Genomic DNA, 24,027 nt, shown 5'->3' with positions numbered 1-24,027 from the left:
ATGAATTGGCTTAGTGATACCCCTGAGTTCTTCTGATAACTTTATGGTTTGCATCAGTGAGGATAACTTCAAAGGATTTGCGTATGGAATTTTCACCCACCTAGTAAGAGTTCAAGACTCCTAGGGCCCTAGTGGTGTCCAGTTCAGGCTACATGTCAACTGCAGTTGGTTGGCACCCATGATGGCTAGGTTTGTCGTGGGTTGCACCTTTAGGGGCCCAGGTACTTGCATCCACCACAGCAGACACAAATCTGATAAATGGCATGAGCCATGCTAGCCTCATACCCAGGCTGTTTGGTTGATTGGGTGACATTGGGGTTAGAGGGGTTTGGGAGCACTGGGGGCTGGTGTGCAGCACATGAGTCTGTGTTCTCCACTGCAGCTCCTGGTGTACTGTGAGTCACCCACCTGCTTAACTGATGGCTGCCACCAAATGGAAAGGCCACCCTTGTCTTTTATCTGGATGATAAGAAATTTTCATTAAAGTTACTTTAAACATTAGGTGGTATTACTTCCCAAGGAGAGCAGTATGGCTACTCAAAATAACTTTGATGTGTTTAAGCCCAATTTTGTAAGACAGAAAAATGTGAAAAATAAAAAATAATGCAAGGGCCACAGACAGGGAGAAAATATTTGCAAAGGATGTATCTGATAGAGGACTGTTAATCCAAAATATACAAAGAACCCTTAAAATTCAATAATAAGAAAACAGAGGGGCTGGCCCTGTGGCATACTGGTTAAGTTCACTCATTTGACTTCGGCGGCCCAGGGTTCACTAGTTCAGATCCCGGGCACGGACCTCCACACCACTCATCAAGCCACGCTGTGGCAGCAACCCACGTAAAACAGAGAAAGACTGGCACAGATGTTAGCTCAGCGACTATCTTCCTCATACACAAAAAAAGAAAACAAAACAAAAAATTCAGTTAAAAAGTGGGCAAAAGACCTGAGCAGACATCTCACCAAAGAAGATATACAGATGGCAGATAAGCATACGAAAAGATATCCTACATCTTATCTCATCAGGGAAACACAAATTAAAACAGCAGCGAGATGCTACACACTACGTATTAGAAGGGCCAAGATCCAAAACACTGACAACACCAAATGCTGGCAAGGATACAGAGCAGTAGGAACTCTCATTCATTGCTGATGGGAATGCAAAAGAGAGTTTGGCAATTTCTTATGACGCTAAACACTCTTACCGAATGATCCAGGAATTGCACTCCTTGGTGTTTAACCAAAGGCGTTGAAAACGTATGTCCACACAAAAACCTGCATACAGATGTTTATACCAGCTTTATTCATAATTGCCAAAACTTGGAGGCAACTGTGGTACATCCAGACAACAGAATATTATTCAGTACTACAAAGAAATGAGCTTTCAAGTCATGAAAAGATATGGAGGAACTGTAAATGCATGTTACTAAGTGAAAGAAGTCGATCTGAAAAAGCTCCCTACTATGTGATTCCAACTATATGATATTCTGAGAAAGACAAGACTGTGGAGACATTAAAAAAAGATGAGTGGTTGCCAGGAGTTAGGGGGAGGGAAGGACAAACAAGGAAAGCACAGAGGCCTTTCAGGGTGGTGAAACTATTCTGTGTGATACTGTAATAGTGGATACATGTCGTTACACTTTTGTCAGAACCCATAGATTGTACAGCACTCAGGAGCCCTAATGTAACCTGTAGACTTTGGGTGACAGTGTTGCATCAATGTAGGTCCATTGATTGCAACAAATATAGTATCTGGTAAGGGATGTTGATAAGGGAGGCTGTGCTTGTGTGGGGGAAGGGGGTATATATGGGAAATCTCTGTACCTTCTGCTCAATTTTTCTGTGGCTCTAAAAACTAAAGTCTACTTCGAAAATATAATTCAAGGCAGTAGAGATTTATGTGTCAGAGGCAGGAAGTACTTTAGAAGTTCAGAGAAAGGAGAAATCACAGTTGGCTTAACAGGAAAGAGATAGGATTTGAGCTGTAACCCAAAGAATAATTGAATTTCAATCACCGGACAGTGGTTGGATGTGTGTAGCCTTGGGCGAGTAAACTCTCAGACCCTTAGTTTCTTCATAGGGTTTGTGGAGGGATTACGGGAGATAACGGACGTGAAGTGCTTAGCACAGAGTCTGGCATAAAATAAGAAATAGAGCCCTTTGGTGAATATTGATTGAGCACCTACCATGTGCCATGTGCTATTGTTGAGCCCACATTTTAGCTCAAGAAATAGTGGTTAGATGTCATAGAAAGAGGACAACAGGGGGCTGCCCTGTGGCGTAATGGTGAAGTTCAGCACACTGCACTTCAGCGACTCGGGTTCATGGGTTCGGATCCCAGGCGCGGACGTACCACTCATTAGCCATGCTGAGGCAATGACCCTCATACAAAATAGAGGAAGATTGGCACAGATGTTAGCTCAGGTCGAATCTTCCTCACCAAAAAAAAAAAAAAAAAATGAAGAGGACAACATGGAACACGAGGAAAGGCCCAGAGGTAAGAATTGCTACACTGTTGTATGGGAACAGTTAAAAGTAAGCTATATTTGGGTGACTTATAGTTGGTAAAGTAGATCAAGAGAAATTGTATTTTGAACTCCAAAGAAAACAGATTGTAGGGCAGTGGAGACCTTGAGATATTATCAAAAAGGATTTCGATAATGTTTTAAGGGTAATTTGGATTTGAATCAATGAAAGCAGAGATTTCAGCTGAGAGACTGTTTCAATAATTTTGAAATCATTGCAGCAGCCTTTAGTTGGTTTGTTTAATGGGCAGGTTATTTATTTGTCAATCTAAAATGTGCTTGATCGGGGCCGGCCGATCAAGTGGCGCAGCAGTTAAGTGCACACGTTCCACTTCGGCAGCCCTGGGTTTGCTGGTTCAGATCCCAGGTGTGGACATGGCACTGCTTGGCAAGCCATGCTGTGGCAGGCGTCCCACATATAAAGTAGAGGAAGATGGGCATGGATGTTAGCTCAGGGCCAGTCTTCCTCAGCAAAAAAAAGAGGAGGATTGGCAGATGTTAGCTCAGGGCTAATCTTCCTCAAAAAAAGAAGTACTTGACCAACTTTATAAACGTAACAGCAGATTATTTTTCTTCCTCTCGTTTAACATTGTGACAGTCATATCAAACTTTATTTCAGACTAATTTAACAGGAGTTAATGTTTCCCATAAATCACCCGTGTCTTAACAGTGTCTTTTTGACATTGGCCTGGGGAAGTGGAACCTCTTTCCTATTGAGATAAGTGAAAAAGTACAAAATGCTCAGAGTTTGTTTCATCTACTCGTTGGGGTTCATTCTCTGTCTGTCTGTCTCCCTCCCCCATTCTCTTTCCCTCTCTCTTTGGTAATTTGCCCTGAGCTACCATGTGTGCCAATCTTCCTCTATTTTTTAGTATGTGGGCCACCAGCACAGCATGGCCACTAACAGACTGGTGTATGTCTGTGCCCAGGAATCGAACCCAGGCCACCAAAGCGGAGCGCACTGAACTTAACCACTAGGCCACTGGGGCTGGCCCTCCAGTAATGTTTTTATTGAAATATAACTCACATATGTAAAATCTACTCTTTTAAGTGTACCATTCAGTGTTTTTTAGTATATTCACAGAGTTGTGCAACCATCACAGCAATCAATTGTAGAGCATTCTCATCACCCCAAGAAGAAACCCTGTACCCCTTAGCTATCAACCCCCAAATCCCCTCATCCTCCACTTCCATATGCAACTGCTAATCCACTGGAAAAGAAATTGAGAGAGAGTTCCTTTTAAAATAGCATCAAAAAATTAAAATACTTAGGAATAAATTCAACAATAGAAGTGCGAGACTTGTACACTGAAAACTACGAAACACTGTCAGAAGGAATTGAAGACCTAAGTAAATGGAAAGACATCCCATGTTCATGAATCGGAAGACTTAACATTGTTAATATGGCGGTACTCCCTGGACTCCTCTACAGATATACAGCACAGTACCTACCTATCAAAATCCTAGGAGGTTTTATTTGCAGAATTGGACAAGCTGATCTTAAAATTCATATGGAAATGCAAGGCATCCAGAATAGCCAAAATAGTCTTGAAAAGCTAGAACAGAGTTGGAGGCTCACACTTGCCAATTTCAGAACTTACTACTAAGCTGTGGTCATCCAGACAGAGTTACTGACAATAAGGATAGACACGTAGATCAATGGAATAGAATTGAGAGTCCAGAAATAAACTCTCACATTTACAGCTAATTGATTTTTGACAGTGATGTCACGGTAGTTAGATGGGGGGAAGAACAGTCTTTTCAACAAATGGTGCTGGGACAGATAATAATAAGTGGTGGCAAGGACGTGGAGAAATTGGAACCTTTATGCATTGCTGGTGGGAATGTAAAATGGTGCAGCCACTTTGGAAAACAATTTGGCAGTTCCTCAAAATGTTGAACATGGAGTTACCATATGACCCAGCAGTTCTCCCCCTAGGAGTATAACCAAGAGAATTGAAAGGTATATCTACATAAAACCTTGCTACATGAGCGTTCATTAGCAGCATCATTCACAGTAGCCAAAATATGGTAACAATGGAACTATCCATTATCTGATGGATGGATACACAGAATATGGTATATCCATATAACTAAATATTTGGCAATGAAAAGGAATGAAGTACTCATACTTGCTACAACATGAATGAACCTTGAAAACGTTATGCTAAATGAAAGAAGCCAGTCATGAAAGGTCACGTATTGTATGATTCCATTTATGTGAAATGTCCAGAATAGGCAAATACCTAGAGACAGAAAGTAGATTAGTGGATGCCAGGGGTTGGGGGGAGGGGAGGATGGGGCGTGGCTGCTAATGGCTACAGGGCTTCTTTGGGGCGTTATGAAAATTGTGAAATTAGCTAGTCGTGATGGTTGTACAAGTCCGAATATACTACAAACCATTGAATTGTATTCACACTTTAAAAAGTCTCAATTTTATGGTTTGTGAGTTATATCTTAGGTTGTTGTATTTTAAAATGTATACTTAACGAGTTACCACTATTTTCCCTTTTTTTTCATTCTCTAGTTAGAAGCAGGATCTAGTAGAGTTCTGTTTTTGTTGTTTTTTTTTTGTCATGTTTGTTTGCTTTTTTAAAAATACATGTTTCTCTAGAGTATTCTGGCTTCCTTATGTTGTATGTCAACTTGTCACCATAATTATACCTTTTCCAAACACAGTTTGGAGTATGGCGCAGCATGGAGCGTGGGCTCCGGAGTCCCACAGACTCGAGGTTTCCCTCTTACAGGCTGTGTGGTCTTGGGCGAGTAACAATCTCACGTAACCTTCATTTCTTTTTCTGTTGTGATACTAGATAAGATATAATCTGGAATGTGCTGTTAATAGTTTGGCACAGACCAAGCTTAATAAGTATTAGCAATTGCTATTGTTAGCTTTACAATTAATAATTATTAAATCTCCCTCCAGATGTATCTGTCCATATTGGGGCCACTGCTTCCTACAAAATCAAACCTGGAAACTTTTTTGAAAAATAAATCTTATGTTTATTTTTCCCCTGGTTTAAAAAGAAGATAAACAGAAAAAAAAATGCACCAGTAAATAGTTTAGATGGTCTCATATCTGTCAAAAGGGTGGTCTGAACAGCTCTTCCAATTCAAGATTGTACAAATACTGTGAGATTTTTCTCCAGATGGTAAATTTTTTTTTTTATTAATGTTATGATAGATTACAACCTTGTGAGATTTCAGTTGTACATTATTGTTAGTCATGTTGTGGGTACACCTCTTCCCCCTTTGTGCCCTCCCCCCACCCCCCCTTTTCCCTGGTAACCACCGATCAGTTCTCCTTGTCTACATGTTAACTTCCACCTATGAGTGGAGTCATATAGAGTTCGTCTTTCTCTGACTGGCTTATTTCGCTTAACATAATACCCTCGAGGTCCATCCACGTTGCTGTGAATGGGCCAATTTTGTCTTTTTTTATGGCTGAGCAGTATTCCATTGTGTATATATACCATATCTTCTTTATCCAATCATCAGTTTCCAGATGGTAAATTTTAAATGAATCTCTTCGCTCTCTCCCTCCCCCTTAACTGACTTCCCTCTTTCAAGTTTTCCTTTTTCCCTCTCTTCTGTTCATTCTCTTTTTCTTCTCTCTTTTTGTCTTGGACCTATGAGATTTATCTTTAGTTAAGAAGCAATATATAAATAAATACATTTTCACTGTGGAAGAACAAAAATGTTAGGCTAAAGTCCCCATTGTCCACCAGTTCCCAGCCTGGTGTTCTCCCTGCACCCTCCGTCTATACCCTCCCCTCCATGCCTCCCCCGTTTCCCCAGGTAACCAGTATTCAATTTTTGCACGTGCTCGTTGTGAGTCACGGAGGGCTGTTTTCCATGTAAGCCATTCAGACATCAGGGCGGATAGGGCTTCTGCTGGTCCACCGTCTCAAGCCTTGGCGTCAGGCTTCACGGAGGCAGGGACGTCTCTTACGTTGTGTTCTGTACTCTGGCCCAGAAATGACACCCACCACTTCTGCTCCAAGTACTACAGTCAAATGATCCCGGCAAACTCAAGGGAGCTGAGAAGCACAGTCTTGCATTTGCCTTGAAGGAGAAGAGAACTAGATATTGGAAGCATTAGGGAGCTCCTCCACAGCTTGTAATTTGCTTTTTTATTCCTGTAGTTTCTGGTTTTGATGTCAGCTTCATAAACTCAGTCGGAGTGGCTTCCCTTATTTTATTTGTTTTATAGGGTGGGAATTATCTCTACCCTGAAATCTTGGTAGAATTCTCCTGTAAAACTATCTGGGCTTGGTGCCTTATTTTTGTGGGTAGGTTTTCAATTACCATTTCATCTTCTATGGTTACTGGTCAGGGTTTCACTATTTTGGGGGCCAATTTTGGCAATTTAGATGTTTCTAGACAAATTTTCATTTTGGTCATTGTTTTAAAGTTGTCCCTGTGATACACTCTTAGAATTTGTAAAATTCGTTCTTGTGTTATCTCCTGCTTTTGTCTTTGCGTGGGTTATTTGTGTTGCCTTTCTTTTTTCTTGAGCTGATTTATAAAAGATTTGTTCACTCTTTAAAAATCATCTTTTAAAAGAACTGGCTTTGGATTTTATTGACAACTCTCCTATTTACTTTTTCATAAATGTTTGCTATCTATTAATCCCTTCTTTCTGCAGACTTATTTTATTTATTTGTCTCTGTTGAGTTGGAAGCTTAGTTCATATATTTTCCATCTTTCTGGATTTTTAATGAATGAAGTTAAGCCCATGCTTTTTTATTTATTTATTTTTTTGGTGAGGAACGTTGGCCCTGAGCTAACATCTGTTGCCAGTCTTCCTGTTTTTGCTTGAGGAAGACTGTCGCTGAGCTAACATCTGTGGCAGTCTTCCTCTATTCTATGTGGGACGCCTCCACAGCATGGCTTGATGAGCAACGTGTAGGTCTGCATCCAGGATCCAAAGCTGTGAACCCCGGGCCACCAAAGCAGAATGAGCGAACTTAACCACTACGCCACTGGGCTGGCCCCCCATGCATTTTAATATATAGTATATTTTGTTTTCATTTGATTGTAAGTAGTTTCTTATTCCACTTTGACTTTCTTTTTAATGAGTTATTTACAAATAGGTTTTAAACTTTCCAGATGTGTGGATTTACTTAGGATCTATATTTGCTGTAGAATTTTGATTACATTTAATGAGTGAATATGGACTGTTTATCAATTTGGGAAATTTGTTTAAGTTTCCTTTGTCATTTAGTACGTAGTCAGCTTTTCTAAATTCCATGCATGTTTGAAAAGAATGTGTAAATCTCTGCTTTGGGAGGAAAGCAGTTTTATTGAGTTTCTTTGCTCTCTCGTGATGTGGCTTCCTGTGAACCTTTGGTGATTCTTAGTTATGTATTCAATCTTGCAGCTGGGATTTCCAGTTTCTCAGTCAAGGTGCGAGAGGGGTGGGGCGGGGAGGGGCTGTTAGTCTGTGTAGTGCGTGAGCTCACAACCGTTCCCCACCCACGACACTGCTGTGTCCCAGAGCCACGCTGCTATGCTCAGTCTTGCAGCTGGAGGCAGAGCCTTGCCCTGGGTCGCTGGCCTCCATTGGACAGTGGCCACACCTACTACATAGCTCTTTCAGACCCCAGCTCACTGCTCCAGTGGCCTCTCCTGGGCCTCATTTCCTCGCTCCCACACCTGGAACGCCGCAAGTGTTGGTGTCCCCTTCTGCAGTCGCCCGTGCCTGCATGTGGCTGTGCCGTCTGTTTGTAGCTAAGGTGTCCCTCGCCTTGTTTGCTCTCCATCTTCTAGGGGTTCCTTTAATTTGTGAGCAGAGTTGTGTGTACATCTGTCTTGAATTTCCATTTTACCGTTCCCGTTGGTTTTTGAGGAAGGGGCAGACAGCAGCCGGTCGTCAGCCTGGGAGTCTAGAAACCTAATAACCTGTCAGCTTCATTCAACTTGGAAGTGAGATCAGTGTAGTGCTACTATTTTTTATTTTAAATAAATGAAAAGCTACACGATTTCAGATAGGAAAGAGCGGAGTAATTGACCACTTTCAGGGCTCTGTGAAAACCATTTTGTTTGTGAATTAATTTTTGAAAAGTTTACCCTCAGGATAATCTTCAAAGCTTTATATTCTGTGTTCTTACTAACTTTAGTGATGTCCCTTTTCCATTTGCTCCTGTCTCTTCTAACATGTTTGTGTTCCAACCTGGAAAAATGGGCCATTTCCAGCCCTATGAGTTGCCTGATGGTGGAAATCATAAATGGCAGATTAATAATCTGGATGAAGAACAGGAAGTGGAAGAAGGGGTCAGCCCCGGGGCTGAGTGGTTAAGTTTGTGTGCTCCGCTTCGGTGGCCCGGGGTTTGCTGGTTCGGATGCTGGATGCGGACCTACACACCGCTAATCAAGCCTTGCTGTGGTGGTGTCCCACAGAGAAGAACTAGAATGACTTACAACTGGGATATACTATTATGCACTGGGGCTTTGGGGAGAAAAACATAACAACAAAAAAAAAGAGGAAGATTGGCAACAGATGTTAGCTCAGGGCCAATCTTCCTTGCCAAAAAGCATACCTTAAAGAAAGAAAGAATGGGGCCAGCCCGGTGGTGCAGCATTTGGGTTCACATGTTCCACTTCTGTGGCCCGGGGTTCACCAGTTCAAATCCCGGGTGTGGATATGGCACTGCTTGTTAAGCCATGCTGTGGCAGGCATCCCACATATAAAGCAGAGGAAGATAGGCACGGATGTTAGCTCAGGGCCAGTCTTCCTCTGCCAAAAGAGGAGGATTGGCAACAGTTAGCTCAGGGCTAATCTTCCTCAAAATAAATAAATAAATAAAAAATGACAATAAAAATAAAATTAAAAAAAGAGAAAGTGGAAGTAGTGTTACTGACTAAGCTGAGAAGTGGATTAAGAATCTTTGCTGACATTACAGTCTTTCTCACAAAGTCGTTGATTTTTTTTTAACTTAAAAAGTAAAATTTAGGAGGCCAGCCCTGTGGCCGAGTGGCTAAGTTCATACACTCTGCTTTGGGGTTTCGCCGGTTCAGATCTGGGCACGGACATGCCACCGCTCATCGAGCCACGCTGAGGCGGCGTCCCACATGCCACAGCTAGAAGGACCCACAACTAGAGATACACAACTGTGTACCAGGGGGCTTTGGGGAGAAAAAGGAAAAATAAGAAAATCTTTCAAAAAAAAAAACCAGTAAGATTTTATTTTTTCCTTATGAATGTTGTCCATATAGTCATTCTTTTCAGAAAATTTAAAGTTTATAGCCAAACAAAAAGAAGAAAATACATTATACCATATTAGTTTATATCATTCCAGACTTTTAAATACGTATTATTTGCACACACAGTTTTACCAAAAGAGTCATCCTGTACATGCTACTTGTTCTGTAACCTGTTTTTAATATTTTTATTCCTAGACCTTACTTTTTAGAACAGTTTTAGATTTACAGAATTATTGCAAAGATAGTAGAGTTCCCTCCCACACACCTGCCTACGGTTTCCCCAGTTATTAAAATCTAACATTAATGTGGTACATTTGTCATAATTAACAAATCAATATTAATGTATTATTATTAACTGAATGCTTTTTTCAGATTTCCGTAGTTTTTACCTAATGCCTTTTCCTGTTCCAGGATCCCATTCAGGATATGACATTACATTTAACTGTCACGTCTCCTTAGGCTTCTCTTGGCTGTGACAGTTAGACTTTCCTTATTTTTGACGGCCTTGACAGTTTTGAGGACTACTGCTCAGGTGTTTGTAGACTGTCCATCAGTTGGGATGTGTCCGATGTTTTTCTCGTGGCTAGGCTGGGATTCTGCATTTGGGGAGGAAGACCACAGAGATAAAGTGCCACTCTCATCAGATCATATGAAAGTCCACGCTATCGCATGAGTTATGACTGTTGATGTTGACCTTGATCACCTGGCTGAGGTCGTGTTGGTTAGGTTTCTCCCCTGTAAGCTTCCTCTCGCTCCTCCTTTCCATTGTCTGCTCTTTGTAAGGAGGTCACTGTGTGCAGCCCCCACTGAAGGAGTGGGGGTTCTGCTCCCCCTTCCTCAGGGTGGAGTGTCATCATTTACCTGGAGTTCTTCAGCACGTTAGATTTGTCTCTTTTCTCCTGTCGTTAATTGACTCAATTATTTGTTAATATCAGTATGGGCTCATGAATATTGATTTTATGCTTGGGGTTACAACTCAGTACTACTTGACTTATTTTGTTGCTCAAAATGTGCCAGCTTTGGCCATTTCGAGCTCTATCAGTTGTCTCCTGTCCCCTTTGTCATACCCCCATCAATGTGGTGGGATTTTTTCTTTTTTTTAGCATTTCCTTACCTTCTCTGACTACAAGATGCTCATCTTGTATATTACCTGTCCCAGTCCTAGAATCATCTGTTTCCCCATGGAGCCCTTTTTCCTTTTAGTGGATGATGATATTAGAAATGTAAACCTTTTCCCAATTCATTATATATATCTATTATCATCTCACGTCATTATATATTCTTGTACAGCCCTATGACTTTTTTTACTTTTAAAATAAACTTACTGGGCTAGCCCGGTGGCACAACAGTTAAGTGCACATGTTCTGCTTTGGCGGCCTGGGGTTTGCAGCTTTGGATCCCGGGTGCGGACATGGCACCGCTTGTCAAGCCATGCTGTGGTAGGCGTCCCACATAGAAAGTAGAGGAAGATGGGCACAGATGTTAGCTCAGGGCCAGTCTTCCTCAAAAAGAAAAAAAAACTCGCTGTGAGCTAACATCTGTTGCCAATCTCCCTCTTTTTTTTGCTTGAGGAAAATTAGCAATGAGCTAATATCTGTGCCAATCTTCTGCCACTTTATATGTTGGTCACTGCCACAGCATGGCTAATCAGGGTTGTAGGTCTGTGCCTGGGATCCAAAACTGCAAACCCAGGCCACGGAAGCAGAGCATGCCGAGCTTAACCACTATGCGGTGGGGCTGACCCTCAGATGTACTCATTTTAAGTGTATAGTTCAATGAGTTGTAACAAATGTATGGCACTCATGTAACCAATACCCAAGTCAAGATACAGAACATTTCCATCACCCCAGAAAGTTCCTGATGACCTTTTCCAGTCAGTCTTCCTGCCTGACTCCTGGGCCCAGTCCACTAGTGACTTTCGTTTTATATTGATTAATTTTGCCTATTCTAAAGTTTTATTTACATGCATTCATATAGTTTGGACTCCTCAGTGTTTGTTAATGTTTCTGAGGTTTATCCACGTTTTTGCATGTACCAGTGGCTTATTCTTTTTTATTACTGTGTTGTATTCATTGCATGAATGCACCACCATTTGTTTGTCCATTCACTTGTCGATGGATATTGGGTTATCATTTTTCGCTCTTATGAATAAAGCTGCCGTCAACTTTTATGCACACCTTTTTGTGGATTTATGTTTTCGCTTCTTCAGGTCAAAACCTAGGAGTAGAATTACTAGGTCATGGGGTCAATATGTACTAAACAGTTCTCCAAAGTGGCTGTTCCATTTTATACGTCAAGCAGTGATGTGTGAGACTTGTTCCCCCGCATCCTCACCAACACTTAGTATTGTCAGTCTTTTTAGTTTTAGCTGTTCTAGTGGCTGTGTAGTGGTACCTTATTATGGCTTTCACGTGCATTTCACTGATGATTAGTGATGTTGAGCATGTTTTCATGTCTTTCCTGGCCATTCGATGTCTTCTTCAATGAAATGTCCAAGTTTTTTTGCCCATCTTTAAATTGGGTTGTTTTTCTTTTGATTATTGAGTTGTAAGGGTTCTTTATATATCCTCCATACAAATCTTTTTCAGATATATGTATTGTGGAGATTTTCTCCCCTCTGGGAGAATTTTCTCTTGCCTTTTTGTTTTCTTAATGGTACCTTGTATTTGTGTTTAAGTCTGTGCTCCATTTCAAGTCAATTTTTGTGTATGGTGTGAGGTAAGGTGAAAGTTTATTTATTTTTCCTCCTTAGGATATCCCGTTTATCTCAAGTAGATAGCCATCCCATTTTCCAGTCTCGAAAAGACTATCCTCCTCCCGCCCCCATGGAATTATCTTGGTGCCTTTGATGAGAATCAATTGACCTTAGACCTGTGGGTCTATATTTGGACTTTCTATTCTGTTCTGTTGATTTTTATGATTGATTTGTAAATATTTAAGTGTATAGCTCACTGAATTCTCACAAACTGAACATGCGCATGTGTAATCAGCACTCAGATCAAGAAACAGAGCCTGACCAGTTCTCCAGACACCTTCCTCATGGTTCCTTCCAGTCATACCTTGTCCTGCTAAAGGATAATTTTAGCTGACTTCAACAGTGTACATTTGTTCTCCTGTTTCTGTGCTTTATATAAATGACATTGTACAATATATATTATGTCTTTTGTTGAGTATCATGCTAATGAGATTCATTCATAATTTTGTGTGTAGTTGTAGTTTGCTTTTTCATTGCTGTATAATATTCCGTTTTGTGAATACCACAGCCTTTTTATTCATTGTACTGTTGACGGGCATCTCAATAGTTTTTAGTCTTTGGCTATTACTAACTGTGCTGCTATAACCATTCTACTATGTGGTAAACATATGTATATGTGCATTTCTGTTGATTACACACCTGCGGGTAGAATTGCTGGATCATGACCAATTTTTTTTTTTAATTTGAATGATCTTATGAATCCAGTGCTGGCCACATTGATTTGAAATTTTTAATGTTGTGACAAATTGTTTCATTCTTAACACTCGGTTGTCTTAATGAAGGAGCATAATTCATTGAACTCTGTGCTTTTCATTCATGGATGGATAAAGTTCTTATCTCCATCACTAACTTTGCCAGGTCACCGTGAGCAAGTTATTCAATCTCCTCAGCTTCTGTTTTTCTCGACTAAATTGAGCATGATGATTTTACCCTGATTTACACCATGATGTGAATAATGATTAGCTAAATAATTATAAAAGATTTTATGATAAAACCATGCAAAATAATACCTTGAAATACTTCAGTGCTGTAGAACCTAGCACTATAAAATGACAAATAGGGAGGAAATTATAAGGGACTTTGTTCTAGAAGATTGTATATTATGTTTTTTTTTCACAACCATGTGTGAGGGTGTTTGCAGTGTGTCACCTTGCTAAACTTTGTCCTCACCTTTGTGTTTTCTGTTGACATTTCTATGCATCAAATTAATAAGGCCTCATTTGTCAGCTCAATAACTGAAGGAGAGAAAATACCGACAGAACTCCGTTAATTTATTCATTATTACCTTTTTCCCTTTCCTAATTGTTGTAGGTCTGGTCTGATTATCACGTTGCAGACAAGTTTGCTTAATTCTAGCTTTCTTCCCATCAAATCCGTCAGTTTCCCTTTACCCCTCAGCAGTTGTCACCTTGTTTAGACTGGCTTCATCAGAAGAACACAGCTTCATTTATATGACCGGGTCTTCAGGAGGTCAGGGGGTGAGGCCATTTGGATTTATGCGGGATCCCCTCCCTCTCATCTCCTCCCCGGCTTACCTCCATGAATGGAGTCCATTCAGGTTCCTTCGAGGGTGACAATCAAATAGAATTTACTTAATGACTGGCTTTTGGGGGTCAGAATTCATTTCCTTCCTGACACAGTTGAGTTTTATTTTATAGTGTATAACCTTAGGAAGACAGTCCAAGCTGGAGAAGTCAATTTGAAGCAGTTGTTTAAGAAAAAAAAAAAAAAAAAAAAGCATGATCTTAGTTTAGTTTCCTTAAAAATCCCTCCGGCATGGGAAGGACCCTGAGGACAAGCACCATTTTTTGTTGTTCTTCATGGATCCTCTGAGTTTAGAACAAGGCTTGTTAAATGGAGGAAGACATTCAGTACTCAGAAGCAGCAGCTATTACTCACTGACCTTGGTTTGTCAAGTTATGTGACCTTTTAAAGCCTCAGTTTTCTCATCAGGAAAATGAGTATAACAACAGTAACTATCTCGCAGAGTGTGGTGTCGAATGAACGCAATCACAATGGCGGATACTCCCTCGGTATAGTGCCCACTGACCTTGTAGGCGTTCACTGACTTTGGGCTGCTGTTGCTAGTTACACTCGGAATTAGATTGTAGTTTTAAAGTTTCACAAAATAATGACAAGGCTTCCAGGCTGTCCACTGTGATTCCATCAATGGGCTTCATCAGATGTTTCTGGCTGATGATGTCTCAGTCGCTCGGCTGGTTGCCTGGGAGACCGTCAGCTTCCAGGGCGGTTTGGGAAGCTCAAGTTGTAGCCGCTCCTTGGTTCCTGGTGTCCCGTCACCATGCGCTCGCTGTGCAGCAGATGAGATACTAGACATCCCGGCTGGAGTGTTGGAGTTAGTAATAAACATTGCCATTGCATATGGGTTTGAAAGGAAAAATAAACGTGTTTAAGGAGACAACATTTATAAGTAACTGATCTGGGAACTGATTACTTTTGGAATATAGCTTGAAATATTTAGCTAAAACTTTCTCTAATGACAACTTGAATTTTCCTGTGTTCTAAGGCAAGGAAATATGCGTCACCTGTAACATCACCCTGACTCTTCATGCCTCTGTTCCACTCTCACATGGTTGGAAAACATTCCGTTTGGTTTATTTAAGACAGAAACTGGAGACAGGAGATCAGGAGGTAGAAATTAAAGACAGCGACTTTAAATGAGATACTACTTTCCTTGTCTTCCAAGGCAGAGGCGTCTAGCCTGGAATACTTGGGAAGAAATCAGACCGAAGCCAGCGGTAGCTTTGGAAGTCGCTTCCTGGGAGGCCTGTCTTCTTGCTTCATCTGCAAGAAGTGCTCCTACTGTAGCTTCTGCGGGACAAATCCAGGGTGTCAAGAAAAGCAGCATCTTAGGATGAAAAGTTAAAAATTAAAAATGTCCCTCAGTTACAGACTGACTTGGAAGGTAATGGCCTGATCAGTCCCTGGAAATCGTCCTTATGATGTAATGAATGTGTTCATTAACGAGGGCTTTGTTCAAATAAAAAGTTCCAGATGCCCTCTGGACTTTATTACTTGTTTTTTGACGTGGACTTATTCCTCCTGCATTGTGATATTACCTCTGGTTTGATTCACGGGAACGTTTTTTTCCCTAGTGCCACCAAATGTCACTAGTGATATGTTAAGAAATAGCATACAGTTGTTCTAAAGAAGATCTGTCAGGTGGTGATGTGTGCAAAGCTGCCAGGCCCCGGCTCCTGGTGGAGTGTGGGGTGGGGGTCAGACACACTGCAGTGGAGCGCTAGCAAAGCTGTCTCATTCATTCATTCATTCAAGCACTTATTCATTTATTTCAACAAACATTTCTTTTCTTTTTTTTTAGTTATATTGAGGCCATAATAGTTTATAACATTGTGAAATTTCAGTTGTACATTATTATTTGTCAGTCACCGCATATATGTGCCCCTTTACCCCTTATGCCCACCCCCCAACGCCCTTCCCCTCTGATAACCATGAATCTGTTCTCTTTGTCATTGTGTTAGTTAATCTTCCACAAATGAGTGAAATCATACGGTGTTTGTCTTTCTCTGTCTGGCTTATGTCGCTTAACATAATACCCTCAAGGTCCATCCATGTTGTTGTGAATGGGACGATTTTGTCTTTTTTACGGCTGAGTAGTATTCTGTTGTGTGTATATATATATATACCACATCTTCTTTATCCAATTATCAGTTGATGAGCACTTGGGTTGCTTCCACTTTTTGGCTATTGTGAATAATGCTACCGTGAACATTGGGGTGCATAAGTCTCTTTGAATTGTTGATTTCATGTTCTTTGGATAAATACACAGTAGTGGGATAGCTGGGTTATATGATAATTCTTTTTTTTAGTTTTTTGAGAAATCTCCATACTGTTTTCCATAGTGGCTGCACCAGTTTGCATTCCCATCAGTGGTGTATGAGGGTTCCCTTTTCTCCACATCATCTCCAACATTTGTTATTTTTTGTCTTGGTGATTACAGCCATTCTAACAGATGTAAGGTGATATTTCATTGTGGTGTTGATTTGCTCCTCGATGATTAGTGATGTCAAACATCTTTTCATGTGCCTGTTGGCCATCTGTATATCTTCTTTGGAAAAATGTCTGTTCATTTCTTCTGCCCATTTTTTTTTGTATCAGGTTGTTTGTTTTTTTGTTGTTGAGTTGTATGAGTTTTTTTATGTATTTTGGAGATTAACCCTTTGTCAGATATATGATTTGCAAATATTTTCTCCCAGTTGGTGGGTTGTCTTTTCATTTTGTTCATGGTTTCCTTTGCCTTGCAGAGGCTCTTTACTCTGATGAAGCCCCATTTGTTTATTTTTTCTTTTATTTCCCTTACCTGAGTAGACACGGTATTTGAAAAGATCCTTCTAAGATCCATGTCACAGAGTGCACTGCCTATATTTTCTTCTAGGAGTTTTATGGTTTCAGGTCTTACCTTCAAGTCTTTAGTCTATTTTGAGTTAATTTTTGTGCATGGTGAAAGATAATAGTCTACTTTCATTCTTTTGCACGTGGCTGTCCAGTTTTCCCAACCATTTATTGAAGAGACTTTCCTTTCTCCATTGTACCTTCTTGGCACCTTTGTTGAAGGTTAGCTCTGCGCAGAAGTGTGGTTTTATTTCTGGGCTTTCAGTTCTGTTCCATTGATCTGTGTGTCTGTTTTTGTACCAGCACCACGCTGTTTAGATGGGACTTCAGAGGAACTGAACTTAGTTTGGGGGCGAAGCCACCTATATGAAGGGTGATCGAGCCCTGAACTGTGTGACTCTTACAGTAAATAGGAATAAAAAGAGGCAACAGATTGCTGGCGGTTAGAGTAGCGATTCCCAGATGAGTGAAAACACATTTATGTAAATGAGGCTATCCACGTAAACTTGCCCACTTTTTATTTTGCCAAGTCACTGTTGAAACTATCACTATTTTTTGTTACCTCATTTCATTAAAGATAGGACATTTTAATGCGAAAAAAGTAGAAAAGACATAACATGGGAGTGTTTAAAATGAATTAGTTCAGTTTTGTGAAAAGCCCACCGCATTGTCCTTTTGTTTTCATTTTGGCACCAGTAGAAATGTTATCACAGAGTCAGATCTGGGAGGCACTGGCTGAAGTGAGGCTTCCCTGAGACTCTGGGCCTCACCCGGCCCCAACGGTGGAGCACAGAGAGAGGGAGGGAGGGGCTCTCCAGTGGGTTGAGGAGCAGGAATTACTGCCCAGCGGTAGCCCTGGGTGGGGCGGAGAGGAGCGGGGAGCGAACCCAACTACACTTTGAAGACAAGTGGGAGATGAAAGTGATACTAGAGGATGGAACGCTTTAAAACCCAGGGAGAAACCTAGATTTGCAGTAAATACAAGAGAGCCACTGGCGTCTTTTGAGCTCCAGGACTGGAAAATGGCATTTCAGAAGGTGGTTCTGGTGGCTAAGGGTAGTGTGAATGGGGAGGCTCGAGTCAGGGAGGGCGCTGTGCTCTGGGGTTAAGCTGTGAGTAGGTGAAGCCAAAACGAGGAGAGTGGGTAGAAAAGCAGGGGAAAGGACGAGTTCAGGGAGACATTTAGAAGAAAGAGAAGTAGGATGTGCTGACACACAAATAGGAGGGAGGAATAAAAATTACAGCCAAAGTTTCTAGCTTTGGAGAACAGAAAAAGAGTGAAGTATTGACACAAATTAGAAAATTTCTTCTATGTCAACTATTTCTCATTAAAACTGGCGGAAAAAAAAACAACAAAAATTTCTTAAGTTGATATAATAAAATACTAAATTTGTGTCGACAGAGTGGGTGGAAGCACCAATGGGATCTTGCGGGCCCTGTGCTTTTGTCAGGGTCCTGCCAAAGAAGCTTGTCTTACTGATTGCGTCAACCTCAAGTGAGCAAAACATTGCGCTTCCGTGTATTTTCAGATGTGAAGTGAACATCATGCAATTTACTCTTACTTTATCCCCAACGTGAGGAAACTCTGGTATGTGCTTAGGAAATTATGGGATGTAAGAGACGTGATTTGTCCAAAGTAGAGGGCACTTCAGAGCTGGAGTTGAAGGAACCATGCTGTGGCCTACACTGAAAAAATAAGCTTCGTTTTCTGGAAATGTCTTTTTTGTTCATTGTGGTCTTCCCAGAGCCTCACTCATAATTGGTGTATCACATGTTTGTTTAAAAATGATGGTAGATCTAGACAGAATTGGATTTTATGCGTGTAATGAATGACCTTTTATCATTATACCTCCTAGAGTGGACAAAGAGAATTCTATCTCAAGATCTTAAAATTATTCTAGTAGGAGAAATTATATCCCATTAACTAAAGTAGATTCAGTATGATCCCAAATGATCTTTGCACAAAATTGAGGCAAATTTCTTTTTGTGCTGACACTATTGAGACCTTCTCCACTTTATGATGTAAGCAGATTCCACTGGAATGAGCCTTAAATTAAAACATCGCTAGTCTTGTAAATATGAACAAAGATTAGTCTTTTTGAGATGATACCAGAATTCTTCCAGTCAGGAGCAACCTAGCACCAGCACTTCAGAAAAACTAGGGCCCAGAGGTGGTGGATAATCTTTGAGGCTGGGGAGGTGAGGTTGGTTGGGGGCAGAGCGTGACAGGTCTAGAGTTTTGCAATGGGACGCGACTGTGGAATTTTTTAAAGGAAAGAGACATGAGGAGATTTAAATTTTGAACAGATTCCTTGGTGATGGCTGATGGTTGGGAGCTTGGCAAGGGTGGAGATGGTAAGAAGTCAACACGTGAGAGACTGAGAAGTAAAAGGATGATGACATGTAGATTTCTGGCTTGTGCAGTTGACGGGTGTTGCTGATGATCCTGAAGTGACCAGGGTCACTTAAGCAGAGTAGGAAGATTTTAACTTCAGTTTTGGACACTTTGAATTTAATCTGAGAGCCTTTGAGACTTTCAAAGCTGTGGGAAAGAAAAGCAAAGTTGAAGGAAAGAGAACAACACAGGCCTGTTTGAAGAGCGTTGAAAAAGATGGCTGACTTTAAATTAACTTAAGAAAAGTAATAGCTTTGCTATATCCAAATGACAATTAGAAAATGCAATGAAAGGAACAGTCCTGACATTCATGATAGTAACAAAATTCAAAAGAATGCAAAAAAAGATATTAGAGCTAATAAATGAGTTTAACGAAGGTGCACGATTCAAGTCGAATATAAAGAAATCAGTTGTATTTCTGTACACCTGAAATGAACCGTCGGAAAATGAAATTGAGAAACTTCCATTTGCAACAGCATCAAGAAGAGTAAAATAAAAATAAAATAACTTTAATAAAAGGAATGCAAACCTTATACTCTGAGAATTACAAAACAAAGTTAAAATTAAAGGAGACCTAAATAAATGAGAGGACACCTCATGCCCGTGGGTTAGAAGATTTAATATTGTTAAGATGACAATACTCCCCAAATTCATCTACAGATTTGGCGAAATCCCTATCAAAATCCTGACTGGCTCTTTGGCAGAAATTGACCAGCTGATCCTAAAATTCATACAACAATTTAACAGATCCAGAATAGCCAGAACAATCTTGAAAAAGAACAAAGTACGAGGACTCGTGCTTCCCAATTTCAAAACTTACTACAAAGCTATGGTAGTTACTATGGTCTAAATGTTTGTGTCCCCCCAAAGTTCATATATTGAAATCCTAACCCCCAAAGGTGACGGTATTAGTAGCTGGGATCTTTGGGAGGTGGAACCCTAATGAGTTGGACTGGTGTCTTATAAAAGAGACTCCAGAGAGGTCCCCAGCCCCTTCTGCTGTGTGAGGATACAAGAAGAAGTCTGCAACCTGGAAGAGAGCGCTCGCCCAACCGTGCTGGCACCATGACCTCAGACTTCCAGCCTCCAGAACTGTGGGAAATAAATGCTTGTTGTTTATAAGCCACCTAGTCTATAGTATTTTGTTATAACAGCCCTAACAGGCTAAGATAGTAATCAAGACAGTGTGGTCGTGGCGTGAGGAGAGACGTAGAGATCAGTAGAATAGAATTGAGAGGCCACAGATAAGCTCTCACGTTTCCAGTGAGTTGATTTTCAACAAGGGTGTGAAGACAAGTCAATGGGGAAAGAATAGACCTTCAACAAATAGTGCCGGTACAACTGAATAGCCACCTGCACAGGAACGAAGTTGGACCTCTTCTTCATATCCCACACCAAAATGAACTCAAAACAGATCATAGACCTAAATGTCTATCTGAGAGCTAAAAGTATAAAAAAGCTAAAAGTATAAAACTCTGTGAAGAAAATATAGGAGTAAATCTTTAAGACCTTTGGTTAGGCAAAGCCTTCTTAGACATGACACCAAAAGCACAAGCAACCAAAGAAAATAGATAAATTGGACTTCATCAAAATTAAAAACTTTGGTGCTTCAAAGAACACCATCAAGAAAGTGAAAAGACAGGGGCTGGCCCTGTGGCCGAGTGGTTAAGTTCGTGCGCTCTGCTTCGGCGGCCCAGGGTTTCGCCGGTTCGAATCCTGGGTGTGGACATGGCACTGCTTGTCAAGCCACGCTGAGGCGGCGTCCCACATGCCACGACAAGAACAACCCACAGCTAAAAATACACAGCTATGTACTGGGGGGCTTTGGGGAGTAAAAGGAAAAATAAAATCTTAAAAAAAAAAAAGTGAAAAGACCACAGAATGGGAGAATATTTTAAATCATGTCTCTGATAAGGATATCTTGTCTATAGATATGTAGATATTTATATAGAGAGAGATCTCTATAGATAGGGCTATATAGAGTAGAAAAGAATTCTCACAGCTCAATAATAAAAGGGCACATAACCCAATTAAGAAATGGGCAAGACAATCTAAATAGAAATTTCTCCAAAGAGGATATACCAATGGCTTAGAAGCACATGAAAAGATGCCCAAAATCATTAGTCATCAGAGAAATGCAAATTAAAACCAGGGTCAGACAATAACAAGTCTTAGTGAGGATGTGGAGAAATCAGAACCCTCATACGCTTCTGGTGGGAATATAAAATGGCGCAGATGCTGGAGGAAACAGTCTGGCAGTTCCCAAAATGTTAAACATCTAACTTAGCAACTCCATTCGTAGGTTTACAGCAAGAAATAAAATCTGTGTCTACGTAACAACTTGTACAGCATTATTCACAAGAGCCAAAAAGTGGAAACAACCCACATGTCCACCAACTGATAAATGGATGAAGAAAATGTGGTATGTGCATACAATGGAATATTACTCAGTTATGAAAAGGAATGAAGTACTGGTTCATGCTACAACATGGATGAACTTGAAAAACATTATGCTAATTGAAAGAAACCAGTCACAAAATACCACATATTGGATGATTCCTTTATATGAAATGTGCAAATCCCCAGAGACATGGAAACAGAGAGTAGATTAATGATTGCCTAGTGGTGGGATGTGAGGTTAAATGAAGCGTGACTGCTAATGGGTGCAGGATTTTTTTGGGGGGATGATGAAAATGTTCTAAAATCAATTGTGGTGATGATTGTACAACCCTGTGCATATGCTGAAAACCATCGAATTATACACTTTAAATGGATGAATTGTATTATATATGAATTATATCTTGATAAAGCTGTTATATATTAAAATATACTAAGTGAAAAGTTTGCAGAACCATATATGAATATATTTTTGTAAATAATATATTTATAAGTTCCTAATAAACCTATTAAAAATTAGCAAAGTTTGTGAAGCAGTGGAAAAGAGACATTGGTAAATTTTCCCTTGATATAGTAGTTTTAATCATGCAACAGGTCTGGTGACAAAATTTCTTAGCAGTAATTGATACCACCTCATTGATAAAATCATATCATCAGTAGCATTTATTGCCTCTCTTCTCTGTGCCAACATTGTGTTGAATTCTTAACGTGCGTTTTGTCATTTATTTTTCACAACACCTCATGATGGCCCCATATCTTCTGTCACTCTCCCCTTGCTTTCTATTCTCCAACCTACCAAAGTTTACATTTACAAAACTGTATTGTTTATCAGAATATCACAAATGCCCAGTTCCTTTTATTGTTCTTGTTGTTAGCAGTAGCTGTAAAGGTAAATACTGTAGGTCTTAATTTGAATTGGTATTTCTGTGATCCTGTGCAGTTAAAAAAGCCTATCGATAAATCCATCTGTCTATATTTAAGTGAGACTTTCAAATGAAACTAACACATTTTATATTTGTTATGGTCAATTCCCAGTTGGAGGAGAAAACACTTTTTAGTTACTTGTCAGATTTTTGCTTAATGCAGTACTAAATTTGAAAGACAATCATCGGCAAAGATAACTTAGAATTTTTTTTTCTGTTGCAAATATAGACTAGTGTCTCAGTCCGTTGGGGCTGCTATAACAAATGCCATAGAGTAGATGGCTTAAATGACAAACAGTTATTTCTCAACGTTTTGGAGGCTGGAAAAGCCTAAGATGAAGGTGCCCGCAGATTCAGTTCTTGGTGAGGGCCCTCTTCCTGGCTTGTAGGCGGCTGCCTTCTTGCTGTGTCCTCACACGGATCGCAGAGTGAGAGCAAGCTCTATGGTCTCTTCTAAGGGTACCAGTGCCATCCTGAGAGCCCCACCCTCATGACCTCCTCGAAACCGAAGCCCCTCCCTCCAAATACCATGGCAGGCGGGTGGGGGGGTTAGGGCTTTGGCATAGGAATTTGGGGTGGGGGGGTCGGGAGGCGAGGGCGCCATTCAGTCCCTAGCAGCTAGCTCTGGTGAAAATCTCGTCCATAAATGCTAACCCTAGCATTTTTTATTTGTTTTAGTATTATGTGCCAAGAACCTTGCAAAGAAAGACTTCTTCAGTAAGTAAACACCCATTTTTGCTCTCTTACAATAATAATATTCTTCACATCTTTCTGAAATGTTGAACTTTTTAAAAAACACTAGGTGTATTCTCATGAAAGTCCTGCCCTTTGCTGAATAGAAGTTATGGTTTGACAAACTTCATTTCCCAGTTGACTGCAGCAGACAGGCTCCTTAGCTCGAGGGCCAGAATTTAGAGCTCATACGAGAGGAGCTCTCTCTCGCCCCCTGTTCTGGCCACACCCGGTGTTTTGTCTTCCCACCCATTCATATATTGCTTTCTACTGGACGAAGTGTTCTCAACTCAAATACAGATAAGGCATTTTTCGGTCAAGTAGCTGGGTTTGAGTAAAATTGTTAGTCAGATTTTACAAATTAAATCGCATTTTAAAAGTCTTATAATTGAAGGAATTGTGAAAAATAGAGGATTTTTTTCTCAAGGAGGGAATCACCCCTTGACTTAGGAAATTTGCCCGCTGGAAAGTAGGTGCCTGCAGCGTGGAATTCTGCATGCTCTTTCTGATCCCCGCAGGAATGCTGCTCATTCTTAAGTGGTATTATTCGCACTTTCGAGATGAGGAAACTCAGTCTCACAGGCTTTGTGCCAGCAGCTAGGAAGATCCGGGCCATGGCTCACAGCCAGGTCTGTCCCTCAGACCCTCCCCAGGCTACCCCTCTGATCTCATAAACCTGCCTGATTCACGCTCCAGCATTTAGGAACTTCCCGAATTAAG

At 40.6% G+C, this 24,027-nt stretch overlaps 1 protein-coding gene across 6 annotated transcripts in view; it reads left to right on the top strand.

The window, feature by feature from the left end:
- Positions 1–24,027, top strand: part of SMURF1 (SMAD specific E3 ubiquitin protein ligase 1) — a 112,508-nt gene that overhangs the window by 57,621 nt on the left and 30,860 nt on the right. For all 6 annotated transcript variants that reach the window (XM_070567476.1, XM_070567474.1, XM_070567473.1 and 3 more), the window contains exon 2: positions 23,254–23,292. In XM_070567476.1, the coding sequence (XP_070423577.1) occupies positions 23,254–23,292 (39 nt within the window). The remainder of the gene's footprint in view (positions 1–23,253; positions 23,293–24,027) is intronic.

Source organism: Equus przewalskii, chromosome 12 (genome assembly GCF_037783145.1).
Source record: "Equus przewalskii isolate Varuska chromosome 12, EquPr2, whole genome shotgun sequence".
NCBI lineage: Eukaryota > Metazoa > Chordata > Mammalia > Perissodactyla > Equidae > Equus > Equus przewalskii.
This window is presented reverse-complemented; position numbering and strand designations above follow the sequence as displayed.